Source organism: Lissotriton vulgaris, chromosome 9, assembly GCF_964263255.1.
Source record: "Lissotriton vulgaris chromosome 9, aLisVul1.2, whole genome shotgun sequence".
Taxonomy (NCBI): Eukaryota; Metazoa; Chordata; class Amphibia; order Caudata; family Salamandridae; genus Lissotriton; species Lissotriton vulgaris.
Genome location: NC_141697.1, coordinates 397,561,905 through 397,587,922, shown reverse-complemented (window position 1 = coordinate 397,587,922; position 26,018 = coordinate 397,561,905). Strand labels below are relative to the sequence as shown.

General features: G+C 45.0%; 1 protein-coding gene across 2 annotated transcripts in view; it reads left to right on the top strand.

The window, feature by feature from the left end:
- WARS1 (tryptophanyl-tRNA synthetase 1) overlaps nucleotides 1-26,018 on the top strand; it is a 141,257-nt gene that overhangs the window by 51,327 nt on the left and 63,912 nt on the right. For both annotated transcript variants that reach the window (XM_086937813.1, XM_086937812.1), the window contains exons 3-5: nucleotides 4,447-4,657; nucleotides 5,650-5,758; nucleotides 25,498-25,617. In XM_086937813.1, coding sequence (XP_086793939.1) covers nucleotides 4,447-4,657; nucleotides 5,650-5,758; nucleotides 25,498-25,617 — 440 coding nt within the window. The remainder of the gene's footprint in view (nucleotides 1-4,446; nucleotides 4,658-5,649; nucleotides 5,759-25,497; nucleotides 25,618-26,018) is intronic.

The following is a 26,018-nucleotide window of genomic DNA, read 5'->3' as shown; positions in this document are numbered from 1 at the left end:
CAAAAACCACTCAGTGTCACATAATTACACACCACATAATTACACTGCGCTCAACGCAACATACACTCCAAATACCACTCAGTGCCACATAATTAAACGCCACATAATTACACTGCACTCAATGCAACATGCACTCCAAATACCACTCAGTGCCACATAGATACACGCCACATAATTACACTGCACTTAATGCAACATACACTCCAAATACCACTCAGTGCCACATAGATACACGCCACATAATTACACTGCACTCAATGCAACATACACTCCAAATACCACTCATTGTCACATAATTAGTTGCCACATAATTACACTGCACTCAATGCAACATACACTCCAAACAATACCACTCAGTGCCAGATAATTACACGCCACACAATTACACTCTACTGAATGCAACACACACTCCACACAATACCACTCAGTGCCACATACTTATATGCTACATAATTACAATGCAACATACACTCCTCATAATACCACTCAGTGCCACATAATTATATGCTACAAAATTACACTGCACTCAATGCAACATACACTCCAAATACCACTCAGTGCCACATAATTACACACCACATAATAACACTGCGCTCAACGAAAAATAAACTCCAAATACCAGTCAGTGCCACATAATTACACGTCACACAATTACACTCTACTGAATACAGCATACACTTCACACAATAGCACTCAGTGCCACATAATTATATGCTACATAATTACACTGCGCTCAACGCAACATTCACTCCAAATAGCACTCAGTGCCACATAATTACACTCTACTGAATGCAACACACTCCACACAATACCACTCAGTGCCACATAATTATATGCTACATAATTACAATGCAACATACACTCCAAACAATACCACTCAGTGCCACATAATTACACGCCACACAATTACACTCTACTGAATGCAACACACACTCCACACAATACCACTCAGTGCCACATAATTATATGCTACATAATTACAATGCAATATACACTCCAAACAATACCACACAGTGCCATATAATTATACACCACACAATTACACTCTACTGAATACAACATACACTCCTCATAATACCACTCAGTGCCACGTAATTATATGCTACAAAATTACACTGTGCTCAATGCAACATACACTCCAAATACCACTCAGTTCCACATAGATACACGCCACATAATTACACTGCACTTAATGCAACATACACTCCAAATACCACTCAGTGCCACATAGATACACGCCACATAATTACACTGCACTTAATGCAACATACACTCCAAATACCACTCAGTGCCACATAGATACACGCCACATAATTACACTGCACTCAATGCAACATACACTCCAAATACCACTCATTGTCACATAATTAGTTGCCACATAATTACACTGCACTCAATGCAACATACACTCCAAACAATACCACTCAGTGCCACATAATTACACGCCACACAATTACACTCTACTGAATGCAACACACACTCCACACAATACCACTCAGTGCCACATAATTATATGCTACATAATTACAATGCAACATACACTCCTCATAATACCACTCAGTGCCACATAATTATATGCTACAAAATTACACTGCACTCAATGCAACATACACTCCAAATACCACTCAGTGCCACATAATTACACGCCACATAATTACTCTACTAAATACAACATACACTCTAGACAATACCACTCCGTTCCAAATAATTATATGCTACATATTTACATTGCGCTCAACGCAACATACAGTCCAAATACCACTCAGTGCCACATAATTAAATGCCACATCAATACACTGCACTCAATGCAACATACACTCCAAATACCACTCAGTGCCACATAATTACACGCCACACACTTACACTCTACTGAATACAACATACACTTCACACAATACCACTCAGTGCTACATAATTATATGCTACATAATTACACTGCGCTCAATGCAACATTCACTCCAAATAGCACTCAGTGCCACAGGATTACACACCACATAATTAAACTCTACTGAATGCAACAGACACTCCACACAATACCACTCAGTGCCACATAATTATATGCTACATAATTACAATGCAACATACACTCCAAACAATACCACTCAGTGCCACATAATTACACACCACACAATTACACTCTACTGAACACAACATACACTCCTCATAATACCACTCAGTGCCCCATAATTATATACTACAAAATTACACTGCGCTCAACGCAACATACACTCCAAATACCACTCAGTGCCACATAATTACTCGCCACATAATTACACTAAGCTCAATGCAACATACACTCCAAATACCACTCATTGACACATAATTACACTCCACATAATTACATTGCACTCAATACAACATACACTCCAAAAACCACTCAGTGTCCGATAATTACACACCACATAATTACACTGCGCTCAACGCAACATACACTCCAAATACCACTCAGTGCCACATAATTAAATGCCACATCATTACACTGCACTCAATGCAACATACACTCCAAATACCACTCAGTGCCACATAATCACATGCCACATAATTACACTGAGCTCAATGCAACATACACTCCAAATACCACTCATTGACACATAATTACACTCCACATAATTACATTGCACTCAATACAACATACACTCCAAAAACCACTGTGTCAGATAATTACACACCACATAATTACACTGCGCTCAACGCAACATACACTCCAAATACGACTCAGTGCCACAAAATTACACGCCACATAATTAATCTACTGAATACAACATACACTCTAGAAAATACCACTCAGGTCCACATAATTATATGTTACATATTTACATTGCGCTCAACCCAACATACAGTCGAAATACCACTCAGTGCCACATGGATACACGCCACATAATTGCACTCAATGCAACATAAACTCCAAATACCACTCAGTGCCACATAATTATATGCTACATAATAACACTGCGCTCAACGGAACATACACTCCAAATACCACTCAGTGCCACATGGATACACGCCACATAATTGCACTCAATGCAACATAAACTCCAAATACCACTCAGTGCCACATAATTACACACCACATAATTACACTGCGCTCAACGCAACATAAACTCCAAATACCACTCAGTGCCACATAATTACACGCCACACAATTACACTCTACTGAATACAACATACACTTCACACAGTACCACTCAGTGCCACATAATTATATGCTACATAATTACACTGCGCTCAACGCAACATTCACTCCAAATACCACTCGGTGCCACATAATTACACACCATATAATTACTCTACTGAATGCAACACACACTCCACACAATACCACTCAGTGCCACATAATTATATGCTACATATTTACACTGCGCTCAACGCAACATACACTCCAAATACCACTCAGTGCCACATAATTACACACCACATAATTACACTGCACTCAATGCAACATACACTGCAAATACCACTCAGTGCCACATAATTGCACACCACTTAATTACACCGCACTCAATGCAACATACACTCCAAATTCAACTCAGTGCCACATAAGTATATGCTACATATTTACACTGCGCTCAAAGCAACATACACTCCAAATACCACTCAGTGCCACATAATTACACGCCACATAATTACACTCTATCGCACCACCACAGCTTCACTCAGCACCACCACAGCATCACTGGGGCACCACATCATCACTATGCGCTACCACAGCATCACTGAACGCCACAGCATCACTCGTCGCCACCAGCAACACTACAGCATCAATCTGTGCAACCATTCAACAACAACTGGTTCAAATATGTTCTCTCAATGTTTCAAGCTTTATTACAAATGTCACAAAAAGATGTTAATATTCCCCCCCTTTTTCTTGGATTTTCGTCACAATAAAATACAGTGAACATTATCTTCACAAAAGTTATTTACAAAAGTTTAAGCTATTGCCATTACAAATAACAATAACTTTTATTTATTTAATTATTAATCATTAAAAAAAATTAAAAGCAATTGGTATTTAATATCAATACATCTAAGTCACGTAAATACAACACATATTGCATTACAAATGCTATAGGTGTCACATTTGCGAAAGTTAAAACTATTGGCATTGTAAATGACAAAGCTATTTATTTCGCTATTTTCAGAACCAACACATAAATAAAAAATGTGTCATTTGCAATAGCTCAAACAATCCTAATGCGAGACCTATTGCATTGCAAATGCTTGTTTACTTTATCTTTTAGTGAAACAATCTCCTGGTACAAAAGGGTCCCCCAGACTTTGAGTAAGAGGGTAACTAGCAGAATAGGTTGAGTGGACTTTACCTACAAACAGCTTCCTGTTGTTCCTTGGAGTAAAATAAGTGTCATGATTCATGTTTGTTTTTTCTTTTACCCTCTTCTGTTTCTGGCATCATGGTTTAAGGTTTGCCTGTTATTTTTCTCTGTTCAGGAGGACGTTGAAGAAGCAGTTAAGCAACTATTGGCCTTGAAAGTGGATTATAAAAAAGCCACTGGTCAGGATTACAAACCTGGGTCTCCGCCTGTCGACTTGGACCCATCTGGGACCAATGGCCCTGTCGCAGATGAGGGGGATGACTTTGTGGATCCATGGACAGTGCAGACTGGCAGTGCCAAAGGTGTAGACTATGACAAACTTATAGGTACCTTTTTCTTTGTTTTATTTGAAGCGTTAACATTTTTGAAACCATATTGCATTCTTGTGTCTGTGTTTCTTGGAAACTAGTGTGCTCAAAATGTGATTGCCCGAAAACACTTCTCCCTGAAATCCATGGGTAAAGAACGACACGTGACTTGTAAAAGCATTTGGCCGCACAGCTTTTAAAAGTGCTATAATCCAAGTTCCCTGTCTGGATCTCTCTGATGCAATGATCTAAATACTACGGTTGCTTGATGGTCTGCGAGTACCAGAGTCAACTCAAGGATTTTTCTCTAGTACATGCAAACACCAGGAAGCCTTTTTGACAGTAGGATGACTTACAAAAAGTATTTAAATTCATAAGCGTTCCATTGTCTTTATTAAAAACTTGCCCAATATCTCATACTGCCTTTCAAGTTTTCTCAGCCCTTGATGTGCTATGTGGAGCAGTGCTAATTTGGTGATGGAAATGCTATTTTAGGAAAGGCTATGTTTCACCTTTCATCTCGTTTCAAAATTGTCTGCCCCAAAATACAATACATTTAGTTGCCCTTTTGAAGCAGTGACTTCTTTACTTTGAGTAACAATTGAAAACTTGATGAAGGATTTTTATTCGCCTACATAAGAAGATGCTACGAAAGTGGTATAGCACATTTTTATTTCAGGAAATGGAAGGTGAACATAGTAAGTTCAGACCATAATTATAAGAAAATAAGCAGTGAAGAAACTACAACTGTTTTTGTATGGCTGCACTTACTACCAAGGACATCAGTTGGACTGCATTATCATTGTTTTATCACATTGTTTGAGTATTGCGAAGTTGTTTATTTCTGAGCTGAGGGTTCCGTGCAAAGTCAGTTGATTCCTGCTACAAATAAACCTGAAGTCAAACTTTACCCTCAAGTTGGTTGTTTTACTGTACCACAATGATCATATCAGACCAAGAGTGAACACCTTGAGAATATTTATTCCCATAACTGCCTTTATTTTTTTCAGTTCGATTTGGTAGCAGTAAAATTGACAAGGAGTTGGTTGATCGAATTGAGAGGGTAACTGGACAAAGACCTCACCACTTTCTCCGCAGAGGGATCTTTTTTTCTCACAGGTGGGTGTTCTCCTGTCACTAAACGGGAAGGCTTATGACGCCTACTACATATCAAGAACTCAAACTTTATAATTGAGTTCTTTGGGGATTATGATTATCTGATGATCAGCTGCTTTATAGGTGCACCGAGTGTAGCCTTATAGAAATGTTCTGAATGAAATCCCAGTCCTTTACTCCCTGGCCCTGTCCTGCTCCATTTAGGGTGTATGTTTGGCCACATAGGCTGTCTGTGACAAGAGATTGAATGGAAAAGAGCACAAATGTTACCCATGACCAACATTTGGTGAAACCACAATAGAACGCCATGAAGATATTTTAATCGCCTCAGTTTATACATTCAGTCCTCATTACTATCATTTTACTTGAAAAAGTAACTTTAAAGTCTTATTTTGTTTTTTAATTTACATGTTTTTGTTAGACAAATGATGCGCAATGTTGTCATGTTGCATGTACTTTAGAAATATTTTCACTTAAACTAATACTTTTTGCATATCCCACTATTTTTAATATATTGCTTAAAGTTTTCTGTTTATGTATCTAGCCAAAAGACACTGGAGTGCTGTATAAAGTCAGAGGCAAAGATAACAGTCGGCAAGTGATTGGCGGCGATTGTGAGAGTGCAAAGGGAATGTGTTAGAAATGGGATTCCTGGTTGGCTGAGGTTTGCCCCCAGGCCAGGCAGGAACCACCAATCTAGTCAGGGTAAGCTAGATACCCACTAAAACATAACCTGTGCTCACCCTCTGGCAGCTTGGCACAGAGCAGTCAGGCTTATCTTAAGAGGCAATGTGTAAAGTATTTGTGCAACGCACTCATACAGTACCGCAATGACCGCACCACAAAAAATCTCCACACAGATTTAGAAAAATTCTGAAGAAAACAAAACAAGACAAAAATGACAAAAATCCAATGTATCGAAATTAGGTATTGAATTTTAAAGGAATAAGTGTAATAAATCGTTTAGAAGCAAGTAGCGCTAAAAAGATTACTTTAGGGCACCCTGGACTGATACAGAGTAAAAGTTCAGGCCGACCGTGATGGAGCGCTGGCCGGCTACAGGCACCAGTGAGCAAAGTACCTTTTCTGGTCTCAAACAGCAGAATGCGTCTATCTTCTCCACGCAGTGAAGACGATGTGTCCGTTCTGAAGTCGGGTGCTGGAGTCGAGAGGCGTCTAGTGATGCACCGGATTCTGCCACGCAGTTGAGGGGAATGCGTAGACCTCGCCAAGCTGCAGCAGTGGCAACATGCTGTCCGATGCGTCTATCTCTGGCTAGTTCTGAGGCGATGCGCCAAATTTTACTCCTGCAACCGGGTCAATGTGCCTGTTCTGCTACACGCAGACAGGAGATGCATTGAAATCCATGTTGCAAGTATCTGGACCACTTCCAGTGAGCCAGGCACAGGAGCAGTGGTAGAGACTTTGATATCCTTGTGTCTAGAGCAAAAGGGGGCATGCCATTGGAGATCTCTTTGAGTGAAGGCAGAGCCCAGCGCTCCTTCTGCAGAGTCAGAGAGCAGCAGGGAAACAAACAGAAAAAAAGGCCTTCCAAGTGAGCAGCCCAGTTCTGCCCTTTAAGCAACACCGCAGATCTTCTGACAGAGCTTAGTTATAAGTCCAGTTGTGTCTGATTTTGTGGGGGTCAAATACCCAATACTCCAAAGTGTCTTTGATTTGAGGGTGACTTCAAAGCAGCTCTCTGGAGTGTACAAGTATCCCTTTGAACCCAGTCCTGTCTGCCAGGGGGCAATCAGCCCTTTATGTGGGACACAGGACACTGCCTAATTAGGTGTGTCAGCTCTCCCTCCCTCTTCCTGACAAGGAAGGGCTATCAGAATGTAGATGAATGCAGATGAGTTCTCTGTCAAACCCACCCTTGCTGGTTTGTGGCTGATTTAGAGGGAATGCACAAGTGTAGCTGTCACCCATCCCAGATATGTATTGGAGACAGACTGCAAGGCACACAAAGCAGTAAGCGCAGAGGAATGTCCACTTTCTAGTAGTGGCATTTCTAAAATAGTATTGTTAAATTGAACTTAACCAATAAAGAGGATTTATTATTACTAGTCAAAAAATATTAAACATGATGCATCTACTCCTTTTTAATCACAAATTACAGCTTAAAAATGTTTTAAGGAATTCCTAATGCTAGCCTATGAGAGGAGCAGACCTCACAGTAGTGAAAAACGAATTTAGCTGTTTGTCACTTCCAGGACATGTAAAATCTAAAAGTACATCTCCTACCTCTTAGTTGCACAGCATCCTGCCCTCGGGGCTACCTAGGGCCTAACTTAGGGGTGATATAAGTGTAATAAAAGGGGAGTTTAAGGCTTTGCAAGTGGTTTTAAATGCTAGGGCGTCATGGCAGTAAACTGCACACACATGCCCTCCAGTGGCAGGCCTGAGACAGGTGTGAAAGGATATTTGTGTCGGTGGCACAATATGTGCTGCAGGCCCACTAGAAGCATTTAGGTTACAGGCCCGGGGTATATGGTATACCACTTTACAAGGGACTTACAAGTAAACTAAATATGTAAATTGGGTATACACCAATGTCACCACGTTTAGGGTAGAAGCACGTGAACTTTAGCTCTTGTCAGCAGTGGTAAAGTGTTCTTTGCCCTAAAGCCAACAAAAAGAGGTCAGAAAAAGAGGAGGAGGAAGGCAAAAAGTTTGGGGTGCCCCTTCAGAGAGGGCCATTTTCAAACAGCCTGTTACTTCGCCATTATGTAGTCTTCTTTAAAAAGGTGCTTCTATAGCTCTTTACTAAATTGGCACAATGTTGGGCATTCTGATTCATGTAGGGATGTGGTTCCAGATCCTGTGTACAAAGATTAAGAATACCTGTTGCCTTGTATTTGCTTTTTTTTTTTGGCACTCTGACTCTAGCCCGATAGTGTCCAGGTTGCAGGGGTAAAGCGAGTCACCACAGTGATGAGCTTCTCTGCAAGATAGATGAGGTTTTCTGTTGTGATGACTTTGCTGTAATGCAGCTGGTTTTGAAGATGATGCAGGAAGAATAGAGTTCATCAGGATGGGAGCGATTTTTTTTTTTTTTTTTTGTCCTATTTCTTCAAGCCAGGGCTGGACTGTGAGACCAAAAGCCGCCCTGGCAAAAATGCTCAAATCAGCCCTGCTACCTTTGTCTTCTGCTGTCATTCTCTCTTTCCATCCTTCGGTTCTCAGTCTCTACTCCTTCAGTTTTAATTCTACCCCACAAACTCCCTGTCCCTGACAGCCTTCCCAAGCCTTCGGCAATTAATCTCAGTCCTGAGCTGCCAAAACTGGCCTCCAGAGGCTGAGCCCCGATGGAGAAATGCTGGGTGCTATAAAAACCCTGTCCAGCCCTGCTTCAGGCTCTTGAAAAGGTGTGCTGTGCCGTGTAGGATGCCCATAATTAGGACCAGTGTGGCATCTCGGAGACCCTGGACCTTGAGGTTACCACTGTCCATTGGCAACAGTATTCAGACTTGAACAGCAGTTCTGAAGTTGCGTACTGTACGGAATAGTTTAATTTTCTTTAGATGAGAGAACTGGTACCAGTCCATCTTGGTTTTCTTAGCAATGTATTCCTTGATGGTGAGTGTCCAAGGGGATTCAGAGTGATTTGGCATTGGAGGAAAATTTGGGTTTCAATCTCTCTGCCTTCTTTATACATTTTTGTTTTTAAGTGCTGTCACCAATCTGATGCATGTGCGTCAGTGGTTAATGACGCACTGACGCAGTTGTTAATGAGAGCATATTTAAACTGCATTGATTCTTTTTGAAGTGTAGACTACTGCCAAAATCATTTACAAGTTCTGTCTAACAGCAGTAAAACTGAGTTAAGGTAATTCCAAGCCATTTAAGTCCTGTTTTGCAGTTTTGCTCCATTGCTATAACCTCCACTTTGAGCTTGCAGATGTTCGAACTATGCACGCCACACCACACTTAATTTCACCTGACTCAGTGATAGACTATGCTAATCTTCCAAGCCCCAACCTTTTGACATCAACATTAACCCCACCTTTTATTCTATCCTACTACTAATCTCTGATGACATTTTCTTAATTACTTTAATGTTGTCCTCTATCACTCAGTCTTGTAAACAGTGACCTCTTTTCTCATCCATCATAAAATGTTTCTTATTTAACCTCAAAACACAAAACTCATAATTTATTCGGAGTCTCCGATGATCCTCTTCACTTATTGTAACAAACAACATGCTCAGTGGCGCAGTTGTGCAGCCCCAAACAGTAAAAGAATATGCATGCGCATACCAACAAATCGTACTAACCCCAATATTTCAAATTGGCCGCCAACGTATGACATAATGTATACGCCTACTGGAACCCAAGTGTAATTTCGCTTGTAATGAACACACCTTGCACCATGCGCTTTCATTTCTGCTTCACAACCAGTGTGAGCAAGAAATCATGCGACTCACTCAAGGCAAACCAGAGCTTTGTGCATGCGCATCAGCAACAAACCCCCTCACAACCTCAAGAAACCTGCATGCTCCAAACCACAGGAAGGCCTTTCAAAGGACCTGTTATGAGGTTATACAATAAACCAACAGGCTATCACTGAGATCATATCAAAATAAACGGAACTGCTACAGACCTAATAAAACAACATCACATAGTGCCAGATGTTTGAAGAAACAGTTTTGCGATTCTCCAATTGCTAATCCTTGCAATTCGCAATTAAGAAATCGCAAAATGGCATGTATGAAAGTGTGTTGAACACTTTCTGCGATTCCCAGCGAGTCGCAAATTACCTACCTCATGAAAATTATTGAGGTAGGTCGCAATTTACGACCCACTAAGAATCGCAAAAATCACAGGGATGGTGGACTGCTAAGGTCCGCGGACCACCATATCTGTGATTGCTTTTAAATAAAGCAATCTTTTTTGTTGTAAAGCAGCCCGCTTTCCTTAAAGAAAAACGGGATGCTTTACAAAATGAAAAGTTTTCTTTTCATTTTTTAAGAGGTGTCCGTGAGACCACTGGCTGCTTTTAAAAAATGCTTTTACAAACATTCACAAATGGTAAAGGGTCCCTTGGGACACCTTCCCATTTGCGAATGGGTTACCACCTACTTCAAGTAGGTGGTAAAATGTGAATGTTTTGCGACTAGATTTTAGTTGCGAACATTCATGCATACCGATGCGATTTTGTATTAGGAAGGGACGCCTTAAGCACGCCCCTTCCTAATACTGAATCGCAAATCCAAATTGCGAATAGGTAACAGGTTACCGAATTGCAATTTGGGTTTGGTACATATCTGAATGCCTTTTTGCGTTCGCAAATTGGCCGATTCGTATGCGACCTCAAAAAGGCTTACAACACTTGGGCCTAAGTCTCTTGCGAGGCTTTCTTTGACTTCAAGTAGTAACTGTTTATAAGAGAAATATTAACTTCTCCCAAGAAAGAATTCTAGCTCAATTTAATATAACTGATATTTATTTAACAAAAAATCATTCTTTCAACCATCCGCTTCAAATGACATTCAGAATTTCAAATCAAGCCACTCTTACTACAAAAAGGTCAGGCACTGAGAATCTTCTGGGCATGAAATTAGATGGAGGTACCTATTATATCATCCAGATTATCTTTTGTGTTGGATAGTTTGGTGGCATTTTATTGAGGCACTTCTGAACTAAAGCAAGAATTTTAAAATCACTTGATTTGTTGTTTTGAGTTGCAAGTTACATGTGTGTTCTCTAACTCTGTGAATTTGAACAGTGCAGGATTTTTGAGTGTGATCACCTTCACAAAATTGTGGTTGGCCTCCAAATTCTTTGTTCTTCCCCCTTTAACGTGACAGTCTACATCCACATTGTCTTTTGATCTAGTAGAGAAACTTAGTGTCTGGTGAGTGAAATGAATAAACGTGTGCTTCCATGCACTGCTCTTACTGAGAGCCTTTAGTTTTACTAACAACAAAGGGACAGGTGAAGGACAATATTTACCGGGGTCCAATGTACGTGTCCTGCAACTAAGTATCAATAGAGTGTACAGAGTTCCCCAAAAGGAATTAAATAAATAAAGGAGTAGTTCTCTCTCTTGAAAAGTATGATCGTACAACAGGGAATAAAATAGACCCTTGACGGAATTAAGGATGCCTCACACAATTAAAAGGCTAAACGGCTATTGCCATCTTTCCTAATTATTGTATCGTGTCATCATTGGCCTCCTGCTCCAGCGGCAAGCTGGCGGTGCAATGCCTGCCGGGTAGCACAAAGTGCTACTCTTTGGTGGAGATCTTTTATTCCAGGCCAGTGGATGCGTGTGTGTGAGGGACCTAAAAAGGTGCAGAAGTGAGCGTGAGTGAAGGGAATTAAAACAGGTCAGTAGAGTCCATTGGGAAAACTTTAATGGTGTGGCTCACTGCCTCGTTAAAATTGGTGAAGGGAGGGGTACCGAAGCACAAAAATTAAGGTAATTTGGCTTCGTTCGACCCTCGCCTATAGTGTGGTCAACATGTTTCTTGCCTCTAAGGCAATTCTTCAGGACCTTATGGATGCTCATCAACTTGCGCGAAATTTCGGACTTAATAGAAAGAAATTTCACATACAACCTGCATGGTGAGGTAGGAAGGAATCCTACGTGAGTCCCCGCCCTAGGTAGGGAAAAGGAGAAAAGATGATGGATACAATCAATACAAGATCCCTCAAGTAGGCAGTTCTCGTAGGGAGGCATAATGTAAAAATCAATATGATTCAAGGCTTGCACCCAAACATAGTGGTTATATAGGATGGGGAGAGAGAACAAGAAAGGGGAGTGGTTTACACTATTTGTGCCACAATTCAATGGAGAAACGGATATATATTAATTCGATATACTCCAAGTCTTACACTCCATGCTTAATCACTCATTGGTGTCTTCAAGCCTAGCGGTAGTGTAATTAAAAACAAGAAAGCCAGAGCCCTGTGCACTTTACTGGGGAAAGGGAAAATTAATTCAGGAGGGGAGGGGATCACCAGGGTGGAATTATACCGAAAAGTCCTTACCCCTGATCCCAGGTAGTCGGACCCCACTGATTGTCCTTGGGGGGCCTGAGCAGATCGGTAATTACCTAGACTCGGAGGATGGAGACAGACTCAGTATGTAGTCAGAACAAGATGATCATGATCTCTGTGGTGAGTACGCCTACAGGATCGCCAAACATTATTACAGTAATTACACCCACCATCGTGGCTGTAGACCAACCCTTACCTAGTTTGCTCGAGGCGCTGAGCTCGTCACACCTACCCCTCCCACTGCGGCGTAATCGCAGGACAACCGATGGATCGGTGTGTGTCTGTAAGGCTTAAAAGCAAGTAGACGCGGGCGCCATGAGGGGGCGTGTCTCGTGAGCGTTGCTAGGCAGCGCGGGGAAGCAAAGTGTGAAAAGAGAGGGCGGTCAAAAACTCGCCGATAGGCGGTCAGATGGAGCGCCATCTTGGAATGGAGTGACTAAAACTGTCAATGAATGCAATGAATGCCATAATTGGTGTGATCGCAGTTATGGGCTTCATTTTAGATATTCTCATTGTTTATTTCGGGATGGGGACGATCTGGGCCCAATTTATCTGGCCAGCATATTCCAAGGAACTGAGTCATTCAGGCCTCGTGCATCTGTCTGGAGACGATGCACCCACCGTTGTTCCATTCTGAATAGTGCTTGTTGGTGGATGGAGGGGTGACATTCAAGAACAGTCCATTGGATGTCTTCTGCCAAGTGATTCTGTTGTCTGCAATGTTCATACAGTTTCGTATTCGTCTTCTTACATCGGATGTTGCTATTGTGTTCCATGATGCGAAGTTTGACAATGCGCATTGTCATCCCGATGTAGGTCAATTTGCATGGGCACATTAACAAGTAAATGCATTTTGCACTGTTGCAGTTTGTGTGCTTATTCCGATGCCAGGTGAAGTTATTGGAAAGTTCTATGGTTTTACCCTGGACAGTCTGAGGGCACACCACACATGATCCACAACGATAATGGCCCGTGACAGGGGGCAGGTCCCAGAGAGTATTCAGAGGGCGGGTACTCGACTTCTTGGGGCGAGTATGGATAAGGGTGTCCTTGAGATTGGATGTCCTTTTGAAAGCAAAGCGTGGTCGAGGTAAATCAAGCTCCGCTGTGTTAAGGATACCCCAATGGGAATTCACGGTCTTCTTTATGAATGACGAGTTTCTTGTGTAGGACGTCACACAAGTGATCGTGTCATCCTTCTCCTTAGTGTGGACTTCCAGTAGCGAGTCTCTGTTGTTGTGGAGAGCCCTTTTTGATGATCTCTTGAGGAGTGGCGTAGGGTAATCCCTATCCTCAAGCTTGTGTTGTAGGGTCCTTGCTTCCTGCTTGTAGTCTGCTGTTGAGGTGCAGTTCCTTCGGAGCCGCAAAAATTGCCCGAAAGGTAAATTATCCTTCAGAGATCTAGTATGATGGCTGCTATAAGGGAGCAGGCTATTCCTGTCAGTCTCTTTCTTGAAAAGGGTCGTATTGATTTCCGTAGGTTCCAACCTAATTGTCAGGTCTAAAAAGGGTACATGGTCCTCTGAGATCGTACCTGTGAATTTCAAAAAGGGATCTAGCAGGTTGATCCACGTACAAAAGGCTTCACAGCTGGTTCGATTGCCTTTCCAGAAGACAAGGATGTCGTCGATGTAGCGACGCCAAAGAGTGAGATTTTCTCTGAATGGGTTCTGTTCGGGTGGGTAGATGTGGTTCTTTTCAAAAGTTGCCATGTACAAACAGGCCAGACTCGGTGCGAATGTAGAACCCATCGATGTCCCGCGAATCTGGTGGTAGAGTTGTGACTCATACCTGAAGAAATTTTCTGTAAGGGCTATGTTGGCTAATTCCATGATGAATGCTATCGGAGTGGGTGAGGACCACTCTTCCAATCGCAGTGTGGATTCCACCGCCTCCAGGGTCGCCTGTTGTGGAATGTTAGTGTACAACGCCTCTACGTCTAAAGTTAAGAGGAGGTCAACGTCTTCTCTACCATCCACTTCATTGATCAGACGGAGGACGTCACTGGTATCCTGGAGGTATGAAGGAATTTTCTTCACCAGGGGCTGCAAGAAGGCGTCGCAGAATTGGGATAATGGCTTCAAAAGTGACCCAATCCCAGAGACTATGGGTCTACCCGGGACCGGGGTAATCCCCTTGTGTATTTTGGGGAGGGTGTAAAAATAAGGCGTGACAGGTTCCGTGGTAATTAGGAAGTCAGCCTCTTTCTTGGTAATCCATCCGTTAGTTTCTCCCTCAAGTATGAGGCTCATGATCATCGTAGTCAACCGTTTAGTGGGGTCTTCTGTTAAGGGTCTGTAGTGCGTGTTATTGGACAGTTGGCGTCTACATTCCCTGTAGCCTTTAGTTTTAGTCAAAGCCAATATTTAGTTGCTTAACCACATAACACTATTTCCCCCTCTGCCTTTATGAAGACCTGGAAAGTTGCTTCCTTTCTTGATGGTGACGGGTCTTAAAGTTTTAACAAAATGTTTGTTTTGGTAGGCCTTGGTCTTCTCCTGGTTTCTGTAAAGAAAGCTTCTTTTGCTTGCCAACTAGTGGTTACACTTTCTCTGGACCTCAATGGAACTCTTCCTTGGGGTTTGCAGTTTTCTTCAGGCCAAGAATCGGCCTGGAAATTTAGAGAAGCTCCAATGCTCGACCTGTCTAGGAAGAAGAGGAAGCGCTACTACTGTTGTGAGTAGAGGAGCAAGTCCATGTGCAGGTGGCTAAAACTGAAGTGGAGGCTTCCTTGAAGGAGTGAGCTACTCTGAGGATTGCACAGATCTTGCAACCGACCTAGCTTGGACTGACCTGAAGTATGTGTTTATAGCACCTTTTATTTGGGTTAGCAAGCATTGTATCACTGCCCACAGTGCAGCATCCTTACCATAGGTGATCCATTTGTGCCCATTTCTAGGCACAGTGGGAAGCATGTTTTTCTTTTTTACTACAGGCCTTGAGAGGGGTTTTCATATACCTGCAGCCAGGCACTCTGATTTCCAAAAAGTGAAAATGGTGTCACTATCACGTGCAGAACAAATCATTATCGTTTTAAGTTGTAGCTCAGTCCTCCAGTCCCAACAACTGAGCATTTGGGTACAATGGGTGACCTTGCACAGATCAGTTTTGACAGCGACTTACCATTTGGGAGTTGGGATCCCTGACGTTTGGTACCTCTGAGGTTGCTTGTTGGGCATTATCCCACTATAACACTAGCAGCCCCATTCGTTGACGTGTGACCAGTTAAACTCATAACTGATTCCTCCTACAACTCTATCCCAAAGTAGTTATTAACTACCTGGACCCCTATCAGCTTTAGTAAGTGGACAACAAGGACTGTGAACTGCCGTTAATACTGTAAAAGCCACTGCTTGGACTTTGGTGGGACCCTTGTTAGGTCTCGTGACCTATCAATGCGCAAGCATTGAGGTCACGAGACTATAGGGCTTTAAACAGACTTTAACTGACTGGCGATTTGGTCCTGTGCCCGTGCGCTTTTAGGTCAATGCGCAAGCGCATTGACCTAAAATGCGCGTGCACAGCATCAAATTGTCAGCCATCTATTGCCCAGCTTGGTGCCGCTCCACCCCCTGCAGCATCAAAGGCTTTCACGGCCGGCCAGCCGTGCTTTCAGTTTCACGGCCGCCCGGCCGTGTGAAGTGCTGCTGTGTCGCATTTCTCCTCCCCCTCCCCACAGCAATGCCCTCCGTCTTGTTTCTCTCTCTCTCTTCAGCTCGTCGTGAACTAGAGGGGGCCAAGAATTGTATTGTATTGTGTATTGTGGTATACTTATATAGCGCAGCCTGTCACCACCAAGGGCATCCTGGCGCTTTTGACCCGTAGTCCAAGCAAAAGCAGTGGCTCAACCCGTCCTGGGAAAAAGGTAAGTTTTCAGAGCCTTTCTGAAGGCTAAGAGATCCTCAAAACTTCGCAGGGATAAAGGCAAGGAGTTCCAAAGTTTGGCCGCCGCTACTCTGAACGAGCGACCACCCATCCTCACTCTCTGGAATCGCGGGACTACAAGTAGCCTGGACGACGAGGAACGTAAAGCTCGAGATGGGAGATACCAGGCGAACATTCGCCGTAGAGGGATTGGGCCCAGGCCATGGATGGCCCTGAACACAATACACGCTGCTTTGTAGCGCACGCGTAGATGGACCGGCAGCCAATGAAGTTCCTGCAACGCTGCCGTGGAGGAGCTGTGGTAGGGGCGTGACAGGGCGAGTTTGGCAGCCATATTCTGCACCCTTTGAAGCTTGCCCAGAAGTGTTAACGGGGCCTCCAGAAGCAGTGCGTTGCAATAGTCAAGTCGACTTAGGATGGTACTTCGCACTACTTCTGGTCTGGCTTGCTCAGGGAGAAGGGGTAGAACCTTGCGCAGCATACGGATCAGCATCATGCACGTTAGTGGTCTTATTCACGTGCAGATCCAGCTGCAGGTTAGGCCCAAAAATGACGCCCAAATTGCGTGCCGAATGTGCGGCTGACACCGTCTCTGAGAAGGACGGGGGCCAGAAGTCATCTGGGAGATCTCGGGGAACTCGGTCAGTGGAACAGTGCAGGACCTCTGTCTTGGTTCCGTTGAACTGTAACGAGTTCAAACGGAGCCATTCCGCTGTAGCCTGCATGCACCGATGAAAAGTCTCCAATGGGACTGCATCCTGTCCCTCCAGAGAAAAGACCAGCTGGGTATCATCCGCATAGTTAAATGCGGAGATACCAAAAGATTTAATGAGCCGGACTAGAGGGCGGAGGTAAATATTAAAGCGTATGGGGCTGATGGCTGAGCCCTGGGGTACTCCTTGTCCCACTCTCCGCTCCTCTGAGCTGAAGGGAGGTAGCGAAACCCGTTGCTGACGGCTGTCCAGGTAGGAGATTAGCCAATCCCTGGCCTTGTCTTTAACCCCGCATTCTTCCAGCCTCGAAATCAAGGTAGGATGACTGACCGTGTCGAACGCGGCGGACATATCGAGCAACACCAAAAATGCTGCCCGACCACTGTCGACTCGCGCCCGCAGATTGTCCAATACGGTCACCAACGCGGATTCCGTCCCATGAGCTGGGCGAAAACCGAATTGCGTCTCATCCAACCAGGTGTTCCCTTCTAAGAAGCCGGATAGAGTGCGGGTGACCAACTTTTCCATGATTTTAACCGGAAAAGGAAAAGAAAATGGGTTAATTTGCTTCCCGAAAACACAGTGCCTGTGAACCGCACTCTCAATAAATTCCAAAAAACTATTCTTTCTGCTGAACTCTTTTTCAGTCTCTGTTACTTGATGGAATAAGTAACTCGCGGTAATGTCTCGAAACCACATATTTAATTGCGAATAAATCGCGTTCTACAAATCTCAGTTTGGCTCGCTTCTCCCCCTTCCTGTCACGCAGTCAGGCACATCTCTGGGATCTGGGAGGACTGTTCACTTCTCGTTGTTTTCTTTTGCAGCTTCAATCCGTTTAGTTATGGTATGCCGAGTTGAGGAGATTCCAGGGGGCACACAAAAGGGAAACGAGTTTGACACTTTACGTAGCTGTTGCTGGGGGCACACCCCCTCCCCCACTGCTGTAGGTATCTGCACCCTCCTTACCCTTCCTGTTGCTGTCTGCCCCCCCATTGAGAATGGTCGCGCACTGCTTCTGCATCAGAGCAGAGTGCCGGGAATGACCTGGAATCAGGTACCTGACAATGACGAGCAGTTTGTGCCAGACTATCAGGCTGAAAATTGTAAGTACCCCATTCAATGATGTCAGTGCATGGTCCCTCCGAAGTGGCACTGCATCCGCCTGGGTACTATCCCAGAACAATGCTGCTCTCTGCTTGCCACATTGCCGCTGTGGGGTCATTCTTCTACATTAGCCACAGGCCATGCCACGCTTTACCTACGTGGCCACAGTCTCGCTCTGCAGATGCTCTCTGCCGCTCTCTATCCCTCTTTGTCTCCCTCTCTTCCTCTGTACCTTATCTGCATTTTTTTCTCGGCCTCTACCTACGAACTGCGCTTGTTCTCCAAGTCTGTCCGCGTTTGCAGGGATTCTAGCAAAACCACCATGTTGTCTCGGTCTGCAGCCTCTCTAGCAACTCTTCACCTCTTTACCTTTGTGTTTTTTTATTTCTCTTTCTAGCTTTTTCAGCCTCTTTCCCTCTGTCCGCCTTTGTTTCTCCAACATTTTCTGTCTTGCTTTCTTTTCTCACTTATACGTTATCTTTGTTTGTTTCTTCCTTTGTCTTTTCTTCTCTTTTTCTCTCTCCGCTAAGCTGCCTCTGCGTACTATGAGTATGTAGCAAATCTTCTTTTCTTTGCGTCTCATACTATCTCTATTTTACTTAATTTCTTAGTTGTTCTTTGTCTCCCTCATTATTTTTTCTTTTTCCTCTATTTTTTCTTAGTTTTCTATCTTGCTACTTTGATCTCTTGCTATTTTTTCTGTTCCACTTTTATCTTCCATAATTTGACTCCTACTTCTTTTTTTCATCTATCCATTCTATTTTAATTTTTCCGCTTTCATTCTCTACTTTAAATGAGAATTATGATGAGTGATAAAACATTTGTTGGCAATTTGTTAATCCTGTAAGCATCCCTATCGTTTTTCCGTTAAATTGTAAAATCTAACCTCTAATATGTACTGTTACATGTCTTTCCATTGATTTACAAATGGGGAACTCCAAGTCTAGCCCTAGACCTTAGCCTACACTTATCCTTTACCCTTATCCTGTTTACCAGGCCGGTCGCTCCCCTCACCGCCACGCAGCCCCCTGTGTGACCACTGACCGCTGCTGCATTGTGTCTGCCTGCGTTAAGATTGACTGTGCCCTCCTTCTCTTCTGTACCCACGAGTGAGTGATTCTAATGCCCAGCTCTGCTGATACAAGGCTTCTAGACAATATACACAACCACCCCATCCACCACCGCATCCACCATCACCACATCCACCGCATCCTCCACCATCACATCCACCACCACATCCACCATCACCTCCACATCCACCATCACCTCCACATCCACCATGACATCCACCACCACCACATCCACCACCGCATCCACCACCACCGCATCCACCACCACCACCACCACCACCACACCCACCACCAGTACATCCACCACCACATCCACTACCACCACCACCCCATCCACCACTACCACCACCACCGCATCCACCACATCCACCGCATCCACCACCACATCCACCGCATACACCACCACATCCACCACCATCACATCCACATCCACCACCACATCCACCATCACCTCCACATCCACCATGACATCCACCGCCACATCCACCACCATCACATCCACCACCATCACATCCACCACCATCACATCCACCACCGCCACATCCACCACCACATCCACCACCGCTTCCACCACCACCACCACATCCACCACCGCATCCACCACCACCGCATCCACCACCACCACCACACCCACCACCAGTACATCCACCACCACATCCACTACCACCACCACCCCATCCACCACTACCACCACCACCGCATCCACCGCATCCACCACTACCACCACCACCGCATCCACCGCATCCACCACCACATCCACCGCATACACCACCTCATCCACCATCACCACCACATCAACCACCACCACATCCACCACCACCACATCCACCACCACCACATCCACCACCACCACATCCACCACCATCACATCCACATCCACCACCACATCCACCATCACCTCCACATCCACCATGACATCCACCGCCACAACCACCACCATCACATCCACCACCATCACATCCACCACCGCCACATCCACCACCACATCCACCACCGCTTCCACCACCACCGCTTCCACCACCACCGCATCCACCACCACCACTTCCACCACCACCACTGCATCCACCACCACCACATCCACCACCACTACATCCACCACCACATCCACCACCACCCCATCCACCACCACCACCGCATCCACCACCACCACCGCATCCACCACCACCGCATCCACCACCACATCCACCATCACCACCACATCCACCACCACCACATCCACCATCACCTCCACATCCCCATGACATCCACCGCCACATCCACCACCACCGCATCCACCACCACCACCACACCCACCACCACTACATCCACCACCACATCCACCACAACCACCACCCCATCCACCACCACCACCACATCCACCATCACCTCCACATCCACCATCACCTCCACATCCACCATGACATCCACCGCCACATCCACCGCCACATCCACCGCCACATCCACCGCCACATCCACCGCCACATCCACCGCCACATCCACCACCACATCCACCACATCCACCACCATCACATCCACCACCATCACATCCACCACCGCCACATCCACCACCACCGCCACATCCACCACCACCCCCACCACCACCGCATCCACCACCCCCACCACCACCCCCACCACCACTACCCCCACCACCACTACCCCCACCACCACTACATCCACCACCCCTACCACCCCCACCACCACTACCCCCACCACCACTACCCCCACCACCACTACATCCACCACCCCTACATCCACCACTACATCCACCACCCCATCCACCACTACATCCACCACCACATCCACCACAACCACCACCCCATCCACCACCACCACCGCATCCACCACCACCACCGCATCCACCACCACCGCATCCACCACCACATCCACCATCACCACCACATCCACCATCACATCCACCATCACATCCACCACCACCACCACATCCACCATCACCTCCACCCCCACCACCACATCCACCATCACCTCCACATCCACCATCACCTCCACATCCACCATGACATCCACCACCACCACATCCACCACATCCGCATCCACCACCACCGCATCCACCACCACCACCACCACACCCACCACCACCACACCCACCACCACTACATCCACCACCACATCCACTACATCCACCACCCCATCCACCACAACCACCACCCCATCCACCACCACCACCACCGCATCCACCATCACCACATCCACCGCATCCACCACCACCGCATCCACCATCACATCCACCATCACATCCACCATCACCACCACATCCACCATCACATCCACCACCACCACATCCACCACAACCACCACCCCATCCACCACTACATCCACCACCACATCCACCACAAACAACAACCCATCCACCACCACCACCGCATCCACCACCACCGCATCCACCACCACATCCACCGCATCCACCACCACATCCACCATCACCACCACATCCACCATCACATCCACCACCACCACCAAATCCACCATCACCTCCACAACCACCACCACATCCACCATCACCTCCACATCCACCATGGCATCCACCACCACCACATCCACCACATCCGCATCCACCACCACCCCATCCACCACCACCCCATCCACCACCACCACCGCATCCACCACCACCACCGCATCCACCACCACCACCGCATCCACCATCACCACATCCACCGCATCCACCACCACCACCGCATCCACCACCACATCCACCATCACCACCACATCCACCATCACATCCACCACCACCACATCCACCATCACATCCACCACCACCACATCCACCATCACCTCCACATCCACCATGACATCCACCATCACCACATCCACCGCATCCACCACCACTGCATCCACCATCACATCCACCATCACCACCACATCCACCATCACATCCACCACCACCTCATCCACCACAACCACCACCCCATCCACCACTACATCCACCACCACATCCACCACAAACAACAACCCATCCACCACCACCACCGCATCCACCACCACCGCATCCACCACCACATCCACCGCATCCACCACCACATCCACCATCACCACCACATCCACCACCACCACCAAATCCACCATCACCTCCACAACCACCACCACATCCACCATCACCTCCACATCCACCATGACATCCACCACCACCACATCCACCACATCCGCATCCACCACCACCGCATCCACCACCACCACCACCACACCCACCACCACTACATCCACCACCACATCCACCTCAACCACCACCCCATCCACCACCACCACCGCATCCACCACCGCATCCACCATCACCACATCCACTGCATCCACCACCACCGCATCCACCACCACATCCACCACCACCACCACATCCACCATCACATCCACCACCACCACATCCACCTTCACATCCACCAGCACCACATCCACCATCACCTCCACATCCACCATGACATCCACCACATCCACCACCACCACCACCACCACACCCACCACCACTACATCCACCACCACATCCACTACAACCACCACCACATCCACTACAACCACCACCCCATCCACTACAACCACCACCCCATCCACCACTACCACCACCATCGCATCCACCGCCACATCCACCGCATCCACCGCATCCACCACCACATCCACCATCACCACCACATCCACCATCACCACCACATCCACCATCACCACCACATCCACCATCACATCCACCACCACCACCACATCCACCACCACATCCACCATCACCTCCACATCCACCATGACATCCACCGCCACATCCACCACCATCACATCCACCACATCCACTACCACATCCACCACCACCATATCCCCCAGATCCACCACCACCACATCTATATGTGTGTGGCTGTGTGTGTGTTTAGGTGCAAATGCAATGTTCTTGGATTTTCGTCACAATAAAATACACTGAACATAATCTTCACAAAAGTTATTTACAAACGTTTAAGCTATTGCCATTATAAATTACAATAACTTTTATTTAAGTATTAATTATTTACAAAATTAAAAGCCATTGTTATTTGTAATATCAATACATCTAAGTCACGTAAATACAACACACATTGCATTACAAATGCTATAGGTGTCACATTTGCAAAAGTTAAAACTATTGACATTGTAACTGACAAAGCTATTAATTTTGCTACTTTCAAAACCAACACATAAATAAAAAGTGTCATTTAGAATACCAATAGCTCAAACTTTCCTAATGCGAGACCTATTGCATTTCCAATGCTTGTTTTTGTTTGTGTGATGGAGCTTAGGTTACTGGATTTTTTTTGACAGTTTTTTGCTGGATACTTGCCCGAGTGGGCTCCAGCCTCTTACACAGCCTTGTACTGTGAGCGTCATAGCCAGCCTGATACATTGCAGCATCCTGTCCAGTGCTTTTAATTACTGACAGGGTGAACTATACAAAGACTGTGGTACATCAGGGGCATTTGCAGTTGTTACAGAGAACATCCGAACCTTTTCCCGTAGCCTTAGGGTCCATGTTATTTTAATTTTGCACCTTCCCCCATAAACCACATAATCCTACCTGTACATCGGAGTCCAAAACGATACTACGACCTTCTGCTATTTTGTACACTTCATTAGTTTACCTATCTTGTTTTTCTAATATGTAATTAGATCCATAATGTTTCGTAAAAAATACCTTTTACATGTATCCTACAGTTGCTGAGTTCCAAACGCCACCTCTTCCTGTAGTAAGCTTTAACGTTTTGACGTCAGAGTCCTGTTTTCAAAGAGAGTAACGAGGTCGTCTACATTAGTAACTAGGTACTGGGAACATCACTGTATGTATAAATGGCAGGTTCTGCATCACATGATGGCCTCCAACCAATGAGAATCCGAGGAACCTAATTAAAGGCTCTGGAGGCCAGGATACTGTACCTGCAGAAGCTGTCTCCCCTTTTACTATCTAGGAACCTCTCATCATCAATATTTTCTGATGGCAAAAACACATAGGTGGGTTGTATGGGCTAGATTCCCTGAAACTGTGTTAAGTTAATACTTATGTACACTGCCAAAATCACCTGCTCTTCATAAAACTGATAACCAAGATGTTAAAAAAAATCTGACTATTTCACTGTCTTTTTGGCTGCAACACCAAAGTGATGCTGGATTGCTGGACTGTCAATGGCATCCATCCATCTACACACAATCGCCTTTCTATCTCCATCTGTATCACAGCTGACAAGCTTTTCTAACTGCTGCATAATCTGCAGATTTTAACGCAAAAAATTGTTACTAGCACCAACGGTTCAAAAGTTACTAAAAACGTAATACGTGTTGCTGCACACTGGAAGACTATTTGCAATGGTTGACTTGTCATCTTTCTTTGCTCGTTCCTGCATTTAGGTGTTAAACTGGTACGAATGAGGTACAAGTATTGCCCATACAGTGATCATAAGTTTAAAAATGACAAAATAATGAAGTAATACTATCACAAATGTGTTGCATACTGCTATATAATTTGCCTTTTCTTGCGCATAATTTACTCAATACTTCCACATATTTTGACTCTGCCGCATAAATCCAGTGGCCCTGGTCCTAATTCAAGAAAAGGCACTGGCAAGTGTGTTCCTGTCCCCAAACACCTCTCCTCTCGTTAAGTCAGCAGTGGCACAAGATCAACCCATTTACTTCATCTTCTTCAACCACATTTTATTTTTGACTCCGTGTTTACTTATTGACTATAAAAAGTTGCTTTGAAGAGAGTGCACAGTTGCCTGCTATGTACAATAGAGGTCACCTTAAATAAAAGTATATGCCTCATTTGATTTTGTTCTATATTTCTCAATTGAGTTTTATCTGTATTCGGTCTAACACAATGGTAAGCATCAGTTCAGCATGATATGGCTTCAAAACAATTTGCCTTGTCGAAATTAGGTTTTATTGCATTACATTATGAACAAAACACAATTCTATTCATTCATTTTTATTGTAACCATTTGTTTCTTTTTTGTCTCTCTTTTTAGAGATATGCATCAAGTCCTTGACGCCTATGAAAATAAAAAGCCATTTTACCTTTACACAGGTCGGGGGCCTTCTTCAGAGGCAATGCACGTTGGTCATCTGATCCCGTTTATTTTCACGAAGTAAGTACCTGGGCATTAGTTTGTTTAATGGATACGTGTCCTGTATGTATTTTCAGTAATGCTTTGGGCAGTGTACAAAGTCCAGAATCCGGTTGTGCATTTTTAGAATAAAACTAATTTGAAAGATAAGAAAAAGTGTTGTTTCCGTGCAGGTAATTGCAGTGCAGTTACCTTTGCCTTTCTCTTCTTGTTAGTAAGGTAACAAAAGTATGTTCTAAGTGTGGTGTAACAGTAAGAAACTGATGCTCATTGAAACTCAAACTTTTTACAGTGTTTTGATCTAAAACAGGCTTAGTTTCTGGATGACTCTTTATCTTCCACTCATGTTGAGACTAATTCCTGTTTTTGTCATGTTGGTGGTTTTAAATAGTCAATATTTGCGTGGTCATGTATTATTACAA